The sequence below is a fragment of the Patella vulgata genome, chromosome 1, assembly GCF_932274485.2.
Source record: "Patella vulgata chromosome 1, xgPatVulg1.2, whole genome shotgun sequence".
Lineage (NCBI taxonomy): Eukaryota > Metazoa > Mollusca > Gastropoda > Patellidae > Patella > Patella vulgata.
The window spans coordinates 41,977,304-41,991,345 of NC_065879.2; the positions used below are offsets into that span (position 1 = coordinate 41,977,304).

Here is a 14,042-nt window from a genome sequence, read left to right on the forward strand (position 1 = left end):
AAAATATAGCCATGGCACTTTTTTGATTTTAAAATAATAATCCATTATTGATTATTCATTAATTAATTTTGTTTAGTCTCAAGCTTTGCAAAACAACAAAGGAAGTCTTTTCAATGATTATTGATTTTACTGATGTAATTACACTTGGATAATGTTTTTGCAAATGTTTTTTTTTTTTTTTCAAAGTTTGTTTTTTCTCTGTTGCTTCTTTATGGTGTTCGACAAATAATTACTGACATTTAATTTCTAAGGCATTTAATGTTGACAGAATCCAATTGACAATTATTTAATCCTAAAAATAAAATTGTTGACTTCATTTTCTTATTAGTTTATAATTATGTTTCCATTCATGTTGAGTTTGGTTGAAAAAAAAAACGTCTTTATCAGCAACGCTATGTATTTTGTTGACAATGTCTGCAGGCTATCTGCTAGGTAGTTAATCAGATTGTTGGGGGGGGGGGGAATGAGTTAACTGATTAATACTTTAGCAAACAACATTTCTGATAATCAATTATTATCAGAAATTAGTCAAATAAATTGATAGGTTCCATCATGCAAACTTTGTACTCTTCAACAAATATGTTAAGTTAATGTGTTATAAGGAATTAAATTGAATAGACTTGCATGTACAATGTAAACTAAAATTATAGAAATAAAACATTTATTGATTCTTTGAGATCAAGTAAAGTACAGTAATCTTTTTTCCAACCCTGGAAGCATGAGTTGGTTTATAAGTGTTTGTATATTTTATAGATTACTTTAACAGTTAATAGTGTCAAGTTTCATTATTGTTTAAAATCTGAGAAAATAGATAAACATCAATTTACCAGAAATTCAAATATTTTATTTAATTATACTACATTGAGCAAATTATGCAATGCAGTTAATAGTTGTTCTATTATTAAAAGCACTAAAAAAAGAACTGAACAATCATATTTACAGAATAGATTGTTATTTGCCCACATTGAAATGTGTCGTATATTGTCTAGGGGCTAATAAAGTGATCATCTGATTTCCATGAAATTTATACAAAGTGTTTATGAATACACCTATTTATTTTCAATTATTTATTGTTCTTGATTGCTAAAGTTGTCATCTAAATAACAACAAAGAAGCCCAATGAGATTCTGTGACAAGGAGTAGTGTCGCCTTTCCAACCTCGTTGGTTTTCTCTGGGTCCTCCTTTTTTTTCCCCCCACTGCTAAGAACCCCTACGAATGGCGAATTATTGAAATAAAATTAAACCATATGTTAGTCCCGAAATGACCTGGTTTGTAATGACCTGGTTTGTGTGGAGTGGACCTTAAACTCCATTTCTCCCTCTCTCTCCCCATTGAGATTCTAACGCAGTCTTATATTTACCATCAGTTACATTTTTGTTGACGTTCTGGTTGCTGAAAACCCATACACACAAGCAAATTATTGAAATAAAATTAAACCATATGTTAGTCCAGAAATAATTTGGTTTGTGTGGAGTGGAGGTTAAACTCTCTCTCTCCATTGAGATTCTAACTCTAGGGACCGGGTATTATTCAGATTTGATGAAAAAAGGAAAGAAACTGAGCTTACCATCTATAATCTAATACACATATTCAGTTAATAGATTGCCAATCCATGCAGAAAGTTTAAAAATACCATCAAGATTCATCAAATAATGCCCAGTTTGTGCTACAGTTTAGTTTAAGAAACACCATTTAGTTTTGACATCGGCCATCTAGTTTATGACCATTTAGTTTAGTTTTGATATTGGTCATCCAGTTTATGACCATTTAGTTTGATAAACTAGACAACAGATGTCAAACTAAACGGTAGCACAAACTGGGCGGTTTTTGATGAATCTTGATGGTATTTAACACTTTCTGCATGGCAATCTATTAACTGAATATGTGTATTAGATTATAGATGGTAAGCTCAGTTTCTTTCCTTTTTTCATCAAATCTGAATGATACCCGGTCCCTAGTGTAATGAATTCTTATATTTATCATCAGTGACAATTTTATTGATGTTCTGGTTGCGGATCTGATTGATTTGAATTTCATATGTAAATGGGATGGAAAAGCCTATTAACCATCAACAATTTCCTATGAATCTCTTCAGAATTATTGCCCTTGGTCACTTTGATACCATGGTTATCTGATTATACATGAGAGCATAAAGACTACTGATTTTCAATGCTTTCGGATAACTGGAACGGCTAAAGTTATCAACTGGTTGTTGTGTTTTTGTTATCATTATGTCTTATAATTACTGGTAGTAATTTCATGGGTTGTTGCTTGATCAAAAAAGCAGGGGACTATTAAAATGGGTTCGTCCGTCTGTCTGTCTGTCCCACTTTTTGGAACACAATAATTCTCCTTCTAATTGAGCTAGAATATTTAAACTTGGTGTCTGTGTTGATTAGGTCTATGCTTTGATGGAATTTGAAGATAAGCATTTTCAGCTTAGGTAAGCAGAGATAGCAATTTGATTGGTTGATGCTTTAGGACACAAAAACTTTGGCCCGTATTTTCGAAAGTGGATTAGTGCTAATCATAGATTTAATCTCTGATTTTCTGACCAGCCATATTCTGAAAAGCTGATTAAATTTTAAGCTAAGATTTTTATAAACTTTGATTAGCCTTATCATTGGGTTAATCATTGTTTAAGAATACCATAAAATGTGGTATTCTGTAACGTTGACTTGTACTTAATCATTGACTAAATCACCCCAATATTTAGTCATCTCAGGGGGGTAGTTTAAGGAAGGATTAAGTGCAAGGATATGCAATTACAATGCATTGAATGTTATAGAAATGATTATTTTTCATTGAATTCAGACACATTGCACTTATATTTTGCAACGAAAGCAACAAATTCACATTCACCGTAAATTCTGTTAAAAAAGATTTTTGGAATATTAAACATTCTATATGATATAAAACATAAATAATTATGTATACTTTAGTCAAAATGAATAGACTACAAGATAAAAATAATTTTTAGAAATGTCAAAGAACCTTTTAACAAAAGAAACTGCAAAGAAAGGAGCACATCAACCTCTTAGCATAAAAGGGAACCGGCAGCAGCTAAGTCGTCCGGGCAGTCAACAAGGGTTGTCACATATTTCTTTCTTTGGTCCGTAATAAAAACATTTACGACTCTAAAATCTGAGTACGAGTAACAACCCACTAAGTAATTATCAGAAATCAATAGAATTTGTTTAGCTTTTAGTTCTGCCCTATACAAACTTTTACTATACAAACATTTAGTATCAAGGACCATAACTCTGGAAGTAACTATCGGAAAGAATCGACAATCAATAGGCATCCCCTTCTCATGAAGTTAAACCCCGTGTATAAATTTCAAATCGGTCGGATATTAACTTTAGAGTTTAGAGCATCCACAAGATTTTTCAAAGTGATCAAGGGCCATAACTATGGCAGTAATTATTGGAAATCGTTGGAAATCAATAGGCTTCCTCAACTCCTGACCTTAGACAATATGTATAAATGTAAAGTCAATTGGATACCAACTTTACTTCTAGAGCGTTGACAAGATTTTTCAAAGTGATCGAGGGCCTTAACGCTGACAGTAATTATCGGAAATTGTTGACAATCATTAGGATTCCTCATCTCGTAACCCTAAACACTGTGTATAAATCTAAAATCAATCGGATATTAACTTTAGCCTTTAGAGCGGCCAAAAGATTTTTCGAAGTGATCAAGGGCAATAACTCTGGTAGTAAGTATCGGAAATCAATAGGTCTCTTCGTCTCGTGGCCTTAAACACTGTGTATAAATTTAAAGTCAATCGGATATAACCTTTGGCCTATGGAGCGTCCACAAGATAATTCAAAGTGATCAAGGGCCATAACTCTGGAGGTAATTATCGGAAATCGTTGAAAATCAATAGGCTTTTTGTGTCTCATGGCCTTAAACACGGTTTATAAATTTCAAGCCCAGTATTGAATACATGAAGAACCAATAGAAATATTGAAGCATAGTATAGAAAGAAAAGTCAAACGTTTCTTTTGATTTAGCATAATCTTTGATTATTTTTTTTCCAGTGTGGCCACAATGGTCTTCTTTTTATCAATAACAAAGAATTTGTTACATTCTTAGTGTTAGCTGTTCAAACATTGTTTCCGATGTAAGAGCTGTAAGAAATGAAAGACAGTGGAGTTCTTTGAAGCTTGATAAATGTAACTCAACTATCACGTTTTTATACAATAATCAATGTTTCCAGAGAGAGAGAGAGAGAGAGCGAGAGAGAGAGAGAGGTTTAACATCCACTCGACACAGACTAGGTCATTTCGGGACTAACATGGTTTAATTTTATTTCAATAATTCGTTTGCGCGTAGGCGTATTTAGCAGTGGGAGGAACTCGGAAGACCTGGAGGAAACCCATGAGGTTTTACAGGTAACCCTACTCCTTGTCACGTACAACCGGGGATTCGAAACTACGCCAGTTGACTCAATGACAGTTTCTAAATGACATTTTATGTTTGGCACTCAGTTCAACAGTTGTATAAAAAAAATGCATCTTCTTGTGTCTCAATAGGTCAAGCAACTCGTAAAAATTTGGTATAAATAAATAATAATTATTTTGTAATCTTTCAAAATCTCCCATATCCAAAGAAAACCAGAAACCCACTACAATTTGGGAAAGTGTAGTATTACGAGAAGCCTAAAAGCGGATAAAAAAAAGAATACAGATATAGCAAGTTTATGCAAAATAGACAAATAGTGTTAATTTCGGATTTTAATACAAAAAAGGAGGCATAAAATTAATCTGTTCGTGCGCTTCTATTGGTCAGGAGAACAAATTTTAATTTAATTTAACTTTGATGTTAGCAACAGAAATTCATGTTACGATTACTAAACAGGGCAGGGGACAACGAAGAGTCGTTTGGATTGAATGACAAACCGAAATACCCTGTACACATTGGAGCGCACGTAAAATAACCCTTGGCATTTAGAATTTGGTTTAACTGTGAGCTGTAGTGCCGCTGTCTGGGCAAACGTGTCCTCATAGCACACTGTATGGCGTATGTCCGCCTCCCTTAGCCCAGTTGGGGCAGAACAGTAGGGACGTTAAACCTCCATTTCATTTCGAAGACTAAAAATATCCAAACTCTATTTCTGTCTCCCTTAGCCCAGACTGTCAGTTGAAGCAGGACAGTAGGCCGTTAAACCCCCATTTTATTTCATTTTATTTCGAATACTAAAAATATGCCAACTCTATTTTTTCTTGACCATCTTTTTCATACATTTTATTTCTTTCCTGTCCACCCATATGAACCCCTTTGACTTTGGGGACCCCCAAAATAATTTCACGGGCTCTAGGATTGGAAAAACTGTTCTAAAACATGTACTTTTCTAATCTACTTCCTATAATTGGGCCCCTTTATCAATGACAAAAGCCTTTTTAAACGTGAATTTTAATCATTGATTACAAAAAAATATAGTCAGAGATTAGCTAATCAGACTTTTGAGAATACCAAACTTAGTCAACCACTAATCTCTAACTAGCTAGTTACTGATTAAACCTAATCACAGGTTATTTTAGACACTGTTCGAAAATATGGGCCTTTAGTTCTAATTAAGTGAGAGTGATCAACCATGGTGTACAGTTTCATAACATCAATACCTTGACTAAGATCGATAGTGAACATTTTCTGCTCAGAGTAAGCAGAGCATTGAGCAATTTGATTGGCCGAGACTTTTGGAACACAATAACACTTCTTCTAATTGAGCAACAATATTCACACTTGGTGTAGCTTTTTATTAGGTGAATGCCTTGATGGAGTTTGAAGATGAGAATTTTCTGCTAAGGGTAAGCAGAGATAAGCAATTTAATTGGTTGATGCTTTGGGACACAATAACTTTAGTTCTAATTAAGTGGGAGTGATCAAACTTGGTGTATAGTTTCATCACATCAATACCTTGACTAAGTTCGATAATTAACATTTTCTGCTGAGGGTAAGCAGAGTGATAAGCAATTTGATTGGTTGAAACTTTGAAACACAATAACTGTCCTTCTAGTTGAGGTAGAATGTTCCAATTTGGTGTATGTGTTTATTAGGTGAAAGCCTTGATGGAGTTCGATGATCAACATTGTCTGCTTACGGTAAGCAGAGATAAGCAATCTGATTGATTGATGCTTTTAGGCATAATAACTTTGGTTATAATTAAGTGAGAGCTATGAAACTCTGAGTATAGATTCATTATATCATTACCTTGACTAAGTTTGATGAGAATTTTCTGCTTAGACTAAGGAGCGATAAGCAAAATGATGGGTCAAGACGTTGGAATATAACAACTCTTTTTTAATTGAGGTAGAATGTTTAAACTTGATGTTGATGTTCATATTAGGTGATTAACATTTCCCGCTAAAGCTAAGCAGAGCTAAGCAATTGCTTTGACTTTGATTCTATCTGATAGAGAGTGATGAAACTTAGTGTATAGTTGATAATCAGTTTAATTGCTAGATACTTTTGAAATAGACAGACATGCAATTAATTAAACATACATTATGCAAGAGCTAAATCTGCCTATTGCAGGTCTTTATTTAGGCCTGAAATATTTTCTAAATTATTTATTAGACATTGATTAACTTATCCAGGCCATTTTTAACTCTCGATGGCATCGGATTTCTCCGATGTTAAATAGATTAGAACTGTTCAGCCATATTTTGATTTAAGCTAAAAATGGAGCAGCGAGACTAAGCTTCGAACAACCAGTACGGTGGTTGAAATTATTGCACACATCTTGTCAAACCTTTAAAGGCTAATATCTTACTCACAATAGAGTAATTTGAATGAAATTTTCAAATTATTCATTTTACATGATCTATTTTTGAACTATTATAGCAAGAATGGCTAGCGCTTTATTTAAATCTTACATAATGTATCTTTAATGTGTCATCTATTTATTTCAGGATTTCTGCGGGGGACATCAACCTCACTGTTGGCTTGTTTTCTTTAATTGCTCTCACTACCTACAAAAGAATCAAATATGTCAATCTTTTGGGGCTTCTCGGATGACTTAGCTCGTGTTTATGTATGTTTTGCTGTTTGGCATCCCATCTTTAAATTTAAATGCAATATCTGAAATATGCTACATGTAAAATAAAAAGTTTGGAACTCATTATTCCCGTATCGCATATTGAGCAAATGTAAATGTCCAAGAAGACGCTTGTGGAATTTGTTTTTGTTGATATTTCAGTTTGAACAGTTAGCATGTACATGGCTAGAAAGACAGAAACTAGGTGGTACATACAGCAGTCATCGTGCTCAAACAGAGAAACATGTTATAGTTGTAACAACAACACTACAATCAGATACTATCATGGATTTCCTTAATGAGTTTTATGCACATCCAATGTTACAGGTACATTACAAATCTTAACAAAAAGTAGAACTTTATAGATAAAAAAAGTTATAAAAGGATATTTTTCAATTTTATATGGAGTTTTTCTTTGATTATATTGTTTTTCAATTTTATGTGAATTTTTTCTAGGATTATTTTGTGGTTTTGTTATCACCATGTGAATTAGATCCTACCATGAAGATGTTATTACAAGTACCGTTATGGGCTCAAAGAGTTATCTATGTTCAAGGTTCTGCTTTAAAAGATGCTGATTTAGCAAGATGCAGGTAAAATATTTTCAGTGTTATGACATGGAGTTGATGAAACAGTGTTTGCTTATTAACAGACTTCATTTTAATCGAAATGATATTAAGTGTTAGTACATCATGTTCTATGGCTATGGCAGTATATATTATCAACCACTGTAAAATTAGATAGTTTAAAAAGCAATTAATTAATTACATGTGTCTTGTAAAATGTAACATAGCAACAAGTAATTTCAATATTACTTTCATGACATGACAATTTTCATATACGTGTAGGAGCTTTTACGGGTTTCCCTTTTGATCTGGCCTTATTGTCCTCAGCCTTTCGAAGAAAGCAGGGGACTATTAAATAAATATAAAATGTGTCTATCTGTCACACTTTTTGGGACACATTTGTACTCCTTTTAATTGAGCTTAAATTTTCAAATTTGGTGTAGGTGTTTAGTAGGTGAATGCCTTGATGGAGATCGAGGATAAGCAGAGATAAGCAATTTTATTGGTTGATGCTTTAGGACACAATAACTTTAGTTCTAATTAAGTGAAAGTGATGAAACTTGGTGTATAGTTTCATTACATTAATACATTTGTTTTAAATAGGGCATTGAACAGACCATACGATGGCAGGCATCCACAAACATCTGTTGTCTTATTAAAACTGTTTGTAAAATTATACAAAATTACTGCGTGTAATAAATACAAATTGTCTTGTTAAAAAAACCAATAAAATGTTTATTTTAGCAACAGTCACGTTTATTGAGTTAGTTGATTGCTTGTTTCTACTTTTAATTAACAGTAAACAAGTTTGAAAAAATAACCAAGCTGTCGTTTAAATTGATATTTACATCTGTCCTCAGTTGCCATCCCAATGATTGGGACAAAATAAATCTGAAATTATCTGACTGACAGTTCATGATTAAATATGAAATCAAATGAAATGGGTTTTAACCTCCTACTTTCTGCACCAACCGGGCTAATGAATATGGGCATTTACCATGCAGTCTGCTACGGAGAAAATATTGCCCAGACAGGGGCGTTTCCAAATAGATTTCATTGATTTCCAACTGTCAAAGATTCTTTAACCTGCTAACCAAATTGTTTCATTGCATGATAAAGACTAGAGAAGCCTTGTTGAAGTGTCGCTCAGTAATACGCAGTAATAATGTTTAGTGTTAAACTCGCATACAGTCATTAATTTCATTTTTTGTGATTTGCCTTACTGTACTGTGATGCCCTTCCCCTTAGATTATATATTCATTTTTTATTGGTATTTTGCCTTTTTATACCATGGTGAAATGAGAAATTATGAATAAAAGATTCTCCTGAATCGACAAATATATGACGTATATGATTAGAATGCCATATACTGTCCATGATAAAACAACCTTTTTTTGATCTTACAAGTGACGAATTGGCGCGAATGTGAACCGTAACAGCATTTTCTTTTTTTCTAACAAAATGATGAATATGAATATCATGCACTTTGACCCTTATCAAAGTCAAAATTCCTCCCAGTAACAACTAAACTGGTATGGTAATGTTAGTTATAGTCCTGACATGCAGGTATGAAATATTAAATCACAAATAAATATTATTGTTTGACGGCTACAGACATAAAAAGAGAATGCAAATTTCAAAGCATTTTTCTCAAAACTTAAAATTCCCAGATTCGTTGATTCGTGAGAAACACGACGATATATCTGTTTCCTGGAAACACTATGTTTAGTTGTTATTTTATTAATAAATATTCTACTACTGTAGTATTTATAAATAAGCCAATAGAATAGTTTACGGTGATGTAATTCCAGGGCCCAGGATGCAGAGGCATGTTTCATTCTAGCTGCCAGAAACTATGCTGATAAAACAGCTGCTGTAAGTTTATATTATTATATAATTCAATTTGTTGGTTTTAAATGGATTTAATGTAGCCTACTTGCTTGAAATAGAACTGGTTTTATACATCTGTATATTGCATTTAGCTACTAATGATTAAAAACCTTTTTGCCCAATGTTACAATGATAATGTTATACAAGTTACCTTTGTTTATGCAGGGGTTCATAATTAAGTCTGAAAATAGCTCTTTTCAGTACATTTAAAAAATTTATGTAAGTCTAATAATGGGAGATAACTCTTTTACTACTCAAGTTATTAGATTGGCCACCATTAATTTCCACATTCACTTTAATGTTAATTCTGATCTCTTGGATTGGTTCAAATTTTCTGTTGGGCAAAACGCTTTCCAACAGACAGGCCAACAACTTGCACCATAGTTTGTATGAAGTTTTCCTTTCACATTTTCAAATACATAAATTTGAAGTGGCATACTATAAGTATCTTCCGTACATATCATCATAACAAACATGTAATATTGTTTGATCTTATATTCTAGGATCAACATACTATATTGCGATCATGGGCCATTAAAGATTTCTCACCAAAATGTCCTCTGTATGTTCAGATTTTCCGACCAGAGAATAAATTTCATGTAAAATTTGCAGGTAAGTAAATTTATCTCCAGATGAACTGTTTTATTTAAAATTTCATTTCTATCTGTATAACTGGTTCTACTTTACTGTACTTCCCATTGTTGGTGCAGAATAGACAGACATTAAACCCCATTTCATTTCATTTACTTCCCCATCTACATTTTCTCACTCCATGAAATAAACAATTAACTCTTAAATGACCCAAATGTATAACGTCATAAAAACCCACATCATAATGGTCAATAGTGTTAAAATTAGATATGCATTGTAAAGTCATATTAAAAACCAACTGTAGATGATAGACCCTTCATGTAAATGGATGAAATAATCTAAATTTAATGCCATTTTCATAAATATGAATTTTATACCAAAAATTAAATTAGTCAGTTCATGCAAAATTCATATATATAAATTAATATAATGGTTATTTCTATTTTTTTGTTCGGCTGTTGTGAACTAAAAATCTTTCATCATGAATCTCTTTTAATTTAGGCTTAGTTAACTTTTAAGTAATTTGTTGATTAAGCCTACTTCTAACGCAAAACAGGGGGTTGGCTGATTGAATGGTTAGTGTGTGCGCGCTGTATCATAAAGTCTGTCATTGAATCAACTGGCGTGGTTTCGATTCCCCGGTTGTATGTGACAAGGAGTAGGGTCGCATGTCCAACCTTGTGGGTTTTCTCCAGGTCCTCTGGTTTCCTCCCACTGCTAAAGACCCCTACGTGCAAGCGAATTATTGAAATAAAATTAACCCATATGTTAGTCCCAAAATGACCTAGTTTGTGGACGTTAAACCCCATTTCTCTCTCTCTCTCTCTAACGCAAAACTATAAAAATCTAAACCACCATCTGAATCACTGTCATTCAATAAGGATGGTAATCCGTTGTTAGGAGAACGTTGTCGTATACACCTAGACAAATCACTGTTTATTATAATTTTTCAAGAAGAAACACAAAGATTTTTAACTGTCAAAATGTCAAACAGGAAGTAAACAAAAGAGAAAAAGTTGTCTGTTTATAAGGGAAGTAACCCTCATTATGCTAGGAACGTTGCATTCGGTAACTGGTTTGTCGACAAAAGTCCCTGTGGGTACTTAACAGTAACATTATAGGTGTTGACGGAAGTCGCTGTGGGTCAGTTAAGAGTTATGTAAGTGTCTCTGCTATCTTTGGGAGTTGGGTGGACAAATGGTTAATGTGTGCTGTGTGCGGTAGATCAAAAGGTCTGTCATTGAGTAGTGGCGTGGTTTCCATTTCCCACTTGTACGTGACAAGGAGTAGGGTTGCCTGTCCAACCTCGTGGGTTTTCTCCAGATTCTCCAGTTTCCTTCCACTGCTAAAGACCCTACGCAAATTACTGAAATAAAATTAAACCATATGTTAGTCTCGAAAAGACCTGGTTTGTGTCGAGTGGATCTTATCTCTCTCTGCTATCTTTTCTTATGTTTCTTAGACATACTTGCATTGTTTCATCAACAAATTCTTCTATAGGCCTATTTGGTGAGCAGTTGTTTTCTCCTAAAAATGAGTTCATCCTTGATAGGTTCTCATCCTACTTTTATTGCCTGATACAATTATTATTTAACACTATACCTAACTTTGTATTTAGCCACATCACTACAAGTCATGATGGATGTCATGCACAGGACAGGGTATGATTAATTATTTTGAAATTCCCAATGTCACTGGGCTTAACTGTGTGAGAGAAGTGTCCTTGTTTGTACAAGTTTAAAAGAGCGGTAGACCTACAAAAGGGCCAAGAACTTGAACAACTTGTCTATTCCATTTAATGTTGAATATATCATCAGTGTTTGAACAAAAGCAGGGTTCTGTCTATTTTTTCCTGCTGTATTTTTTTCAAAATTTTGTGGCTGTATGAGGTTGCCTGCTAACTAAACAACCTAAATCCTTCTATTGTTGATTAAACGAGTTTTAACTATCCCAAATACTTACATGTAGGCTACATCATATTAAATAATGTTTCAAATGGGTTTCTATGGAGAACCAAGTCAATTTTGCAGCAGTGAGCTATGTTTTATTCAACTGATAATCAGAATGAAAAAAGCACATACTTTGCTCTGATATTTGCTTATAGGCTTGCTCAGCCCACCCTTGTAATGTACTATGATTCAAGTTTTTCTCTCCCCATTTCAAACTTTTAGTCAATAAAACTTCACAGCATCTTTTCACTAGACAGTTTTTCTTGCAAATGACACATAAACATGGAGACTAGCAGACGCCTATTTCATTGAGTTATGAGGGAGATAATTCTATTTGGTTTCTGAATAATATGCTTCTTTTGAATGAGTTCCTACATAGCCTATTATTCTACTGGCCTTCTGCCAATCTGTGTTCTTAAAGGGCATTAGTTTAATTTTATTGAATAATTATGACCTAGTGTTTGATTAGTTTTAACAATATCTGATAAAATTTCTATTTTATTATCTGTTGTGTTTGAAATATTACAAATATTTTTTTTTTATCAATATGAAATGTTTGTCAGTAGGCTATAGCCTACATGTAGAGATCTACTAAATGCCTCAAGATATTTCAAATTTGATCATATTAAGAAAGTAGAACAGTGAGAAAGGGACAATAATTGTTTAATAATGTTTCTGTCAATCTTCAGGTAACTGTAGCATTGGAATCCTCAGTCCCAAAATGACGTACTTTGTGTTGACTTGACATTAAACCTTGTTTCTCTTTACCCCTTGGAATTCTTTTCTTCCCCAATCCAATTACTGAGTCCAGCAACTTTTTGCAATGGAAAATTCCAATTGGTTAGTAGGTTTCTCAATGACAATTAAATGTAAATATCATGCATGTAAAAAAGATAGCTAAACTGTTTATATTTTCCGATCATGTGGTGTGTGAAGATGATTTTAAGTACGCCTATGCCCTACTATTTTGCTAATAACTGATTATATTTTCAGATCATATAGCGTGTGAAGATGAGTTTAAGTTGGCCTATGCCCTACTATTTTGCTAATAACTGATTATATTTTCAGATCATATAGCGTGTGAAGATGAGTTTAAGTTGGCCTATGCCCTACTATATAGCTAATAACTGTTTATGTTTTCAGATCATGTGGCGTGTGAAGATGAGTTTAAGTTTGCCTATGCCCTACTATATAGCTAATAACTGTTTATATTTTCAGATCATGTGGTGTGTGAAGATGAGTTTAAGTAGGCCTATGCCCTACTATATAGCTAATAACTGTTTATGTTTTCAGATCATGTGGTGTGTGAAGATGAGTTTAAGTATGCCTTACTAGCTAATAACTGTTTATGTCCTGGAACATCTACACTAGTAACTTTATTATTACATACGTCAAGAGGACAGTAAGTTACTTATTATTGCTCTCATTTCAAAGATTCAAATATGAAAAGAAATAAGTAATAGTTATATACCTTGTTTTCAAGGTGTATGGGTTGATACACTGTCTCTTTTTTGAGTAAATATGTAAATCATGATTTTGTTATTTTTGTCCCTTTTCAACTGATACACGGTCACTTTTCAATGAAAAGTGGCCGTGTATCGGTGTATACCCTTCCATTTTCATCAAAGAGTCGAGAAAAAGTATGGGTATAAACAATTTTGCCTGATTCTGAGACTATTAAATTTTGTTCCAGAAACAAATGCTCAGCTATCATTACTTATACAAATTGACAGTAAAAAATTTTCTAAAAACTATATTCCTGAAGAAATGATTACAAGCATTATAAGTTATCCATTGGTACACATACTAAAGTAACGTGGTGTTTCTGATTAGTTACTTCCTCATTTATGACTTAGATGTCTGTTAAATAATCAAGAACAGACATTGTCATGTAACAATGCCCTTGTTCCCTGCAAATCGTAGTACTACGCACCTCAAGATTTTAGGTTCAAAAAACGTAATCAGGAGGGATGTATTTGTAGGTTTTTTAGCAGTCTAGATC

General features: G+C 33.3%; 1 protein-coding gene across 1 annotated transcript in view; it reads left to right on the plus strand.

Moving 5' to 3' along the window:
- Positions 1 to 14,042, plus strand: part of LOC126832505 (potassium channel subfamily T member 2) — a 98,576-nt gene that overhangs the window by 60,555 nt on the left and 23,979 nt on the right. Inside the window, exons 10-14 of the mRNA XM_050563313.2 lie at positions 7,207 to 7,371; positions 7,501 to 7,637; positions 9,422 to 9,485; positions 10,004 to 10,112; positions 13,334 to 13,442. Coding sequence (XP_050419270.1) covers positions 7,207 to 7,371; positions 7,501 to 7,637; positions 9,422 to 9,485; positions 10,004 to 10,112; positions 13,334 to 13,442 — 584 coding nt within the window. The remainder of the gene's footprint in view (positions 1 to 7,206; positions 7,372 to 7,500; positions 7,638 to 9,421; positions 9,486 to 10,003; positions 10,113 to 13,333; positions 13,443 to 14,042) is intronic.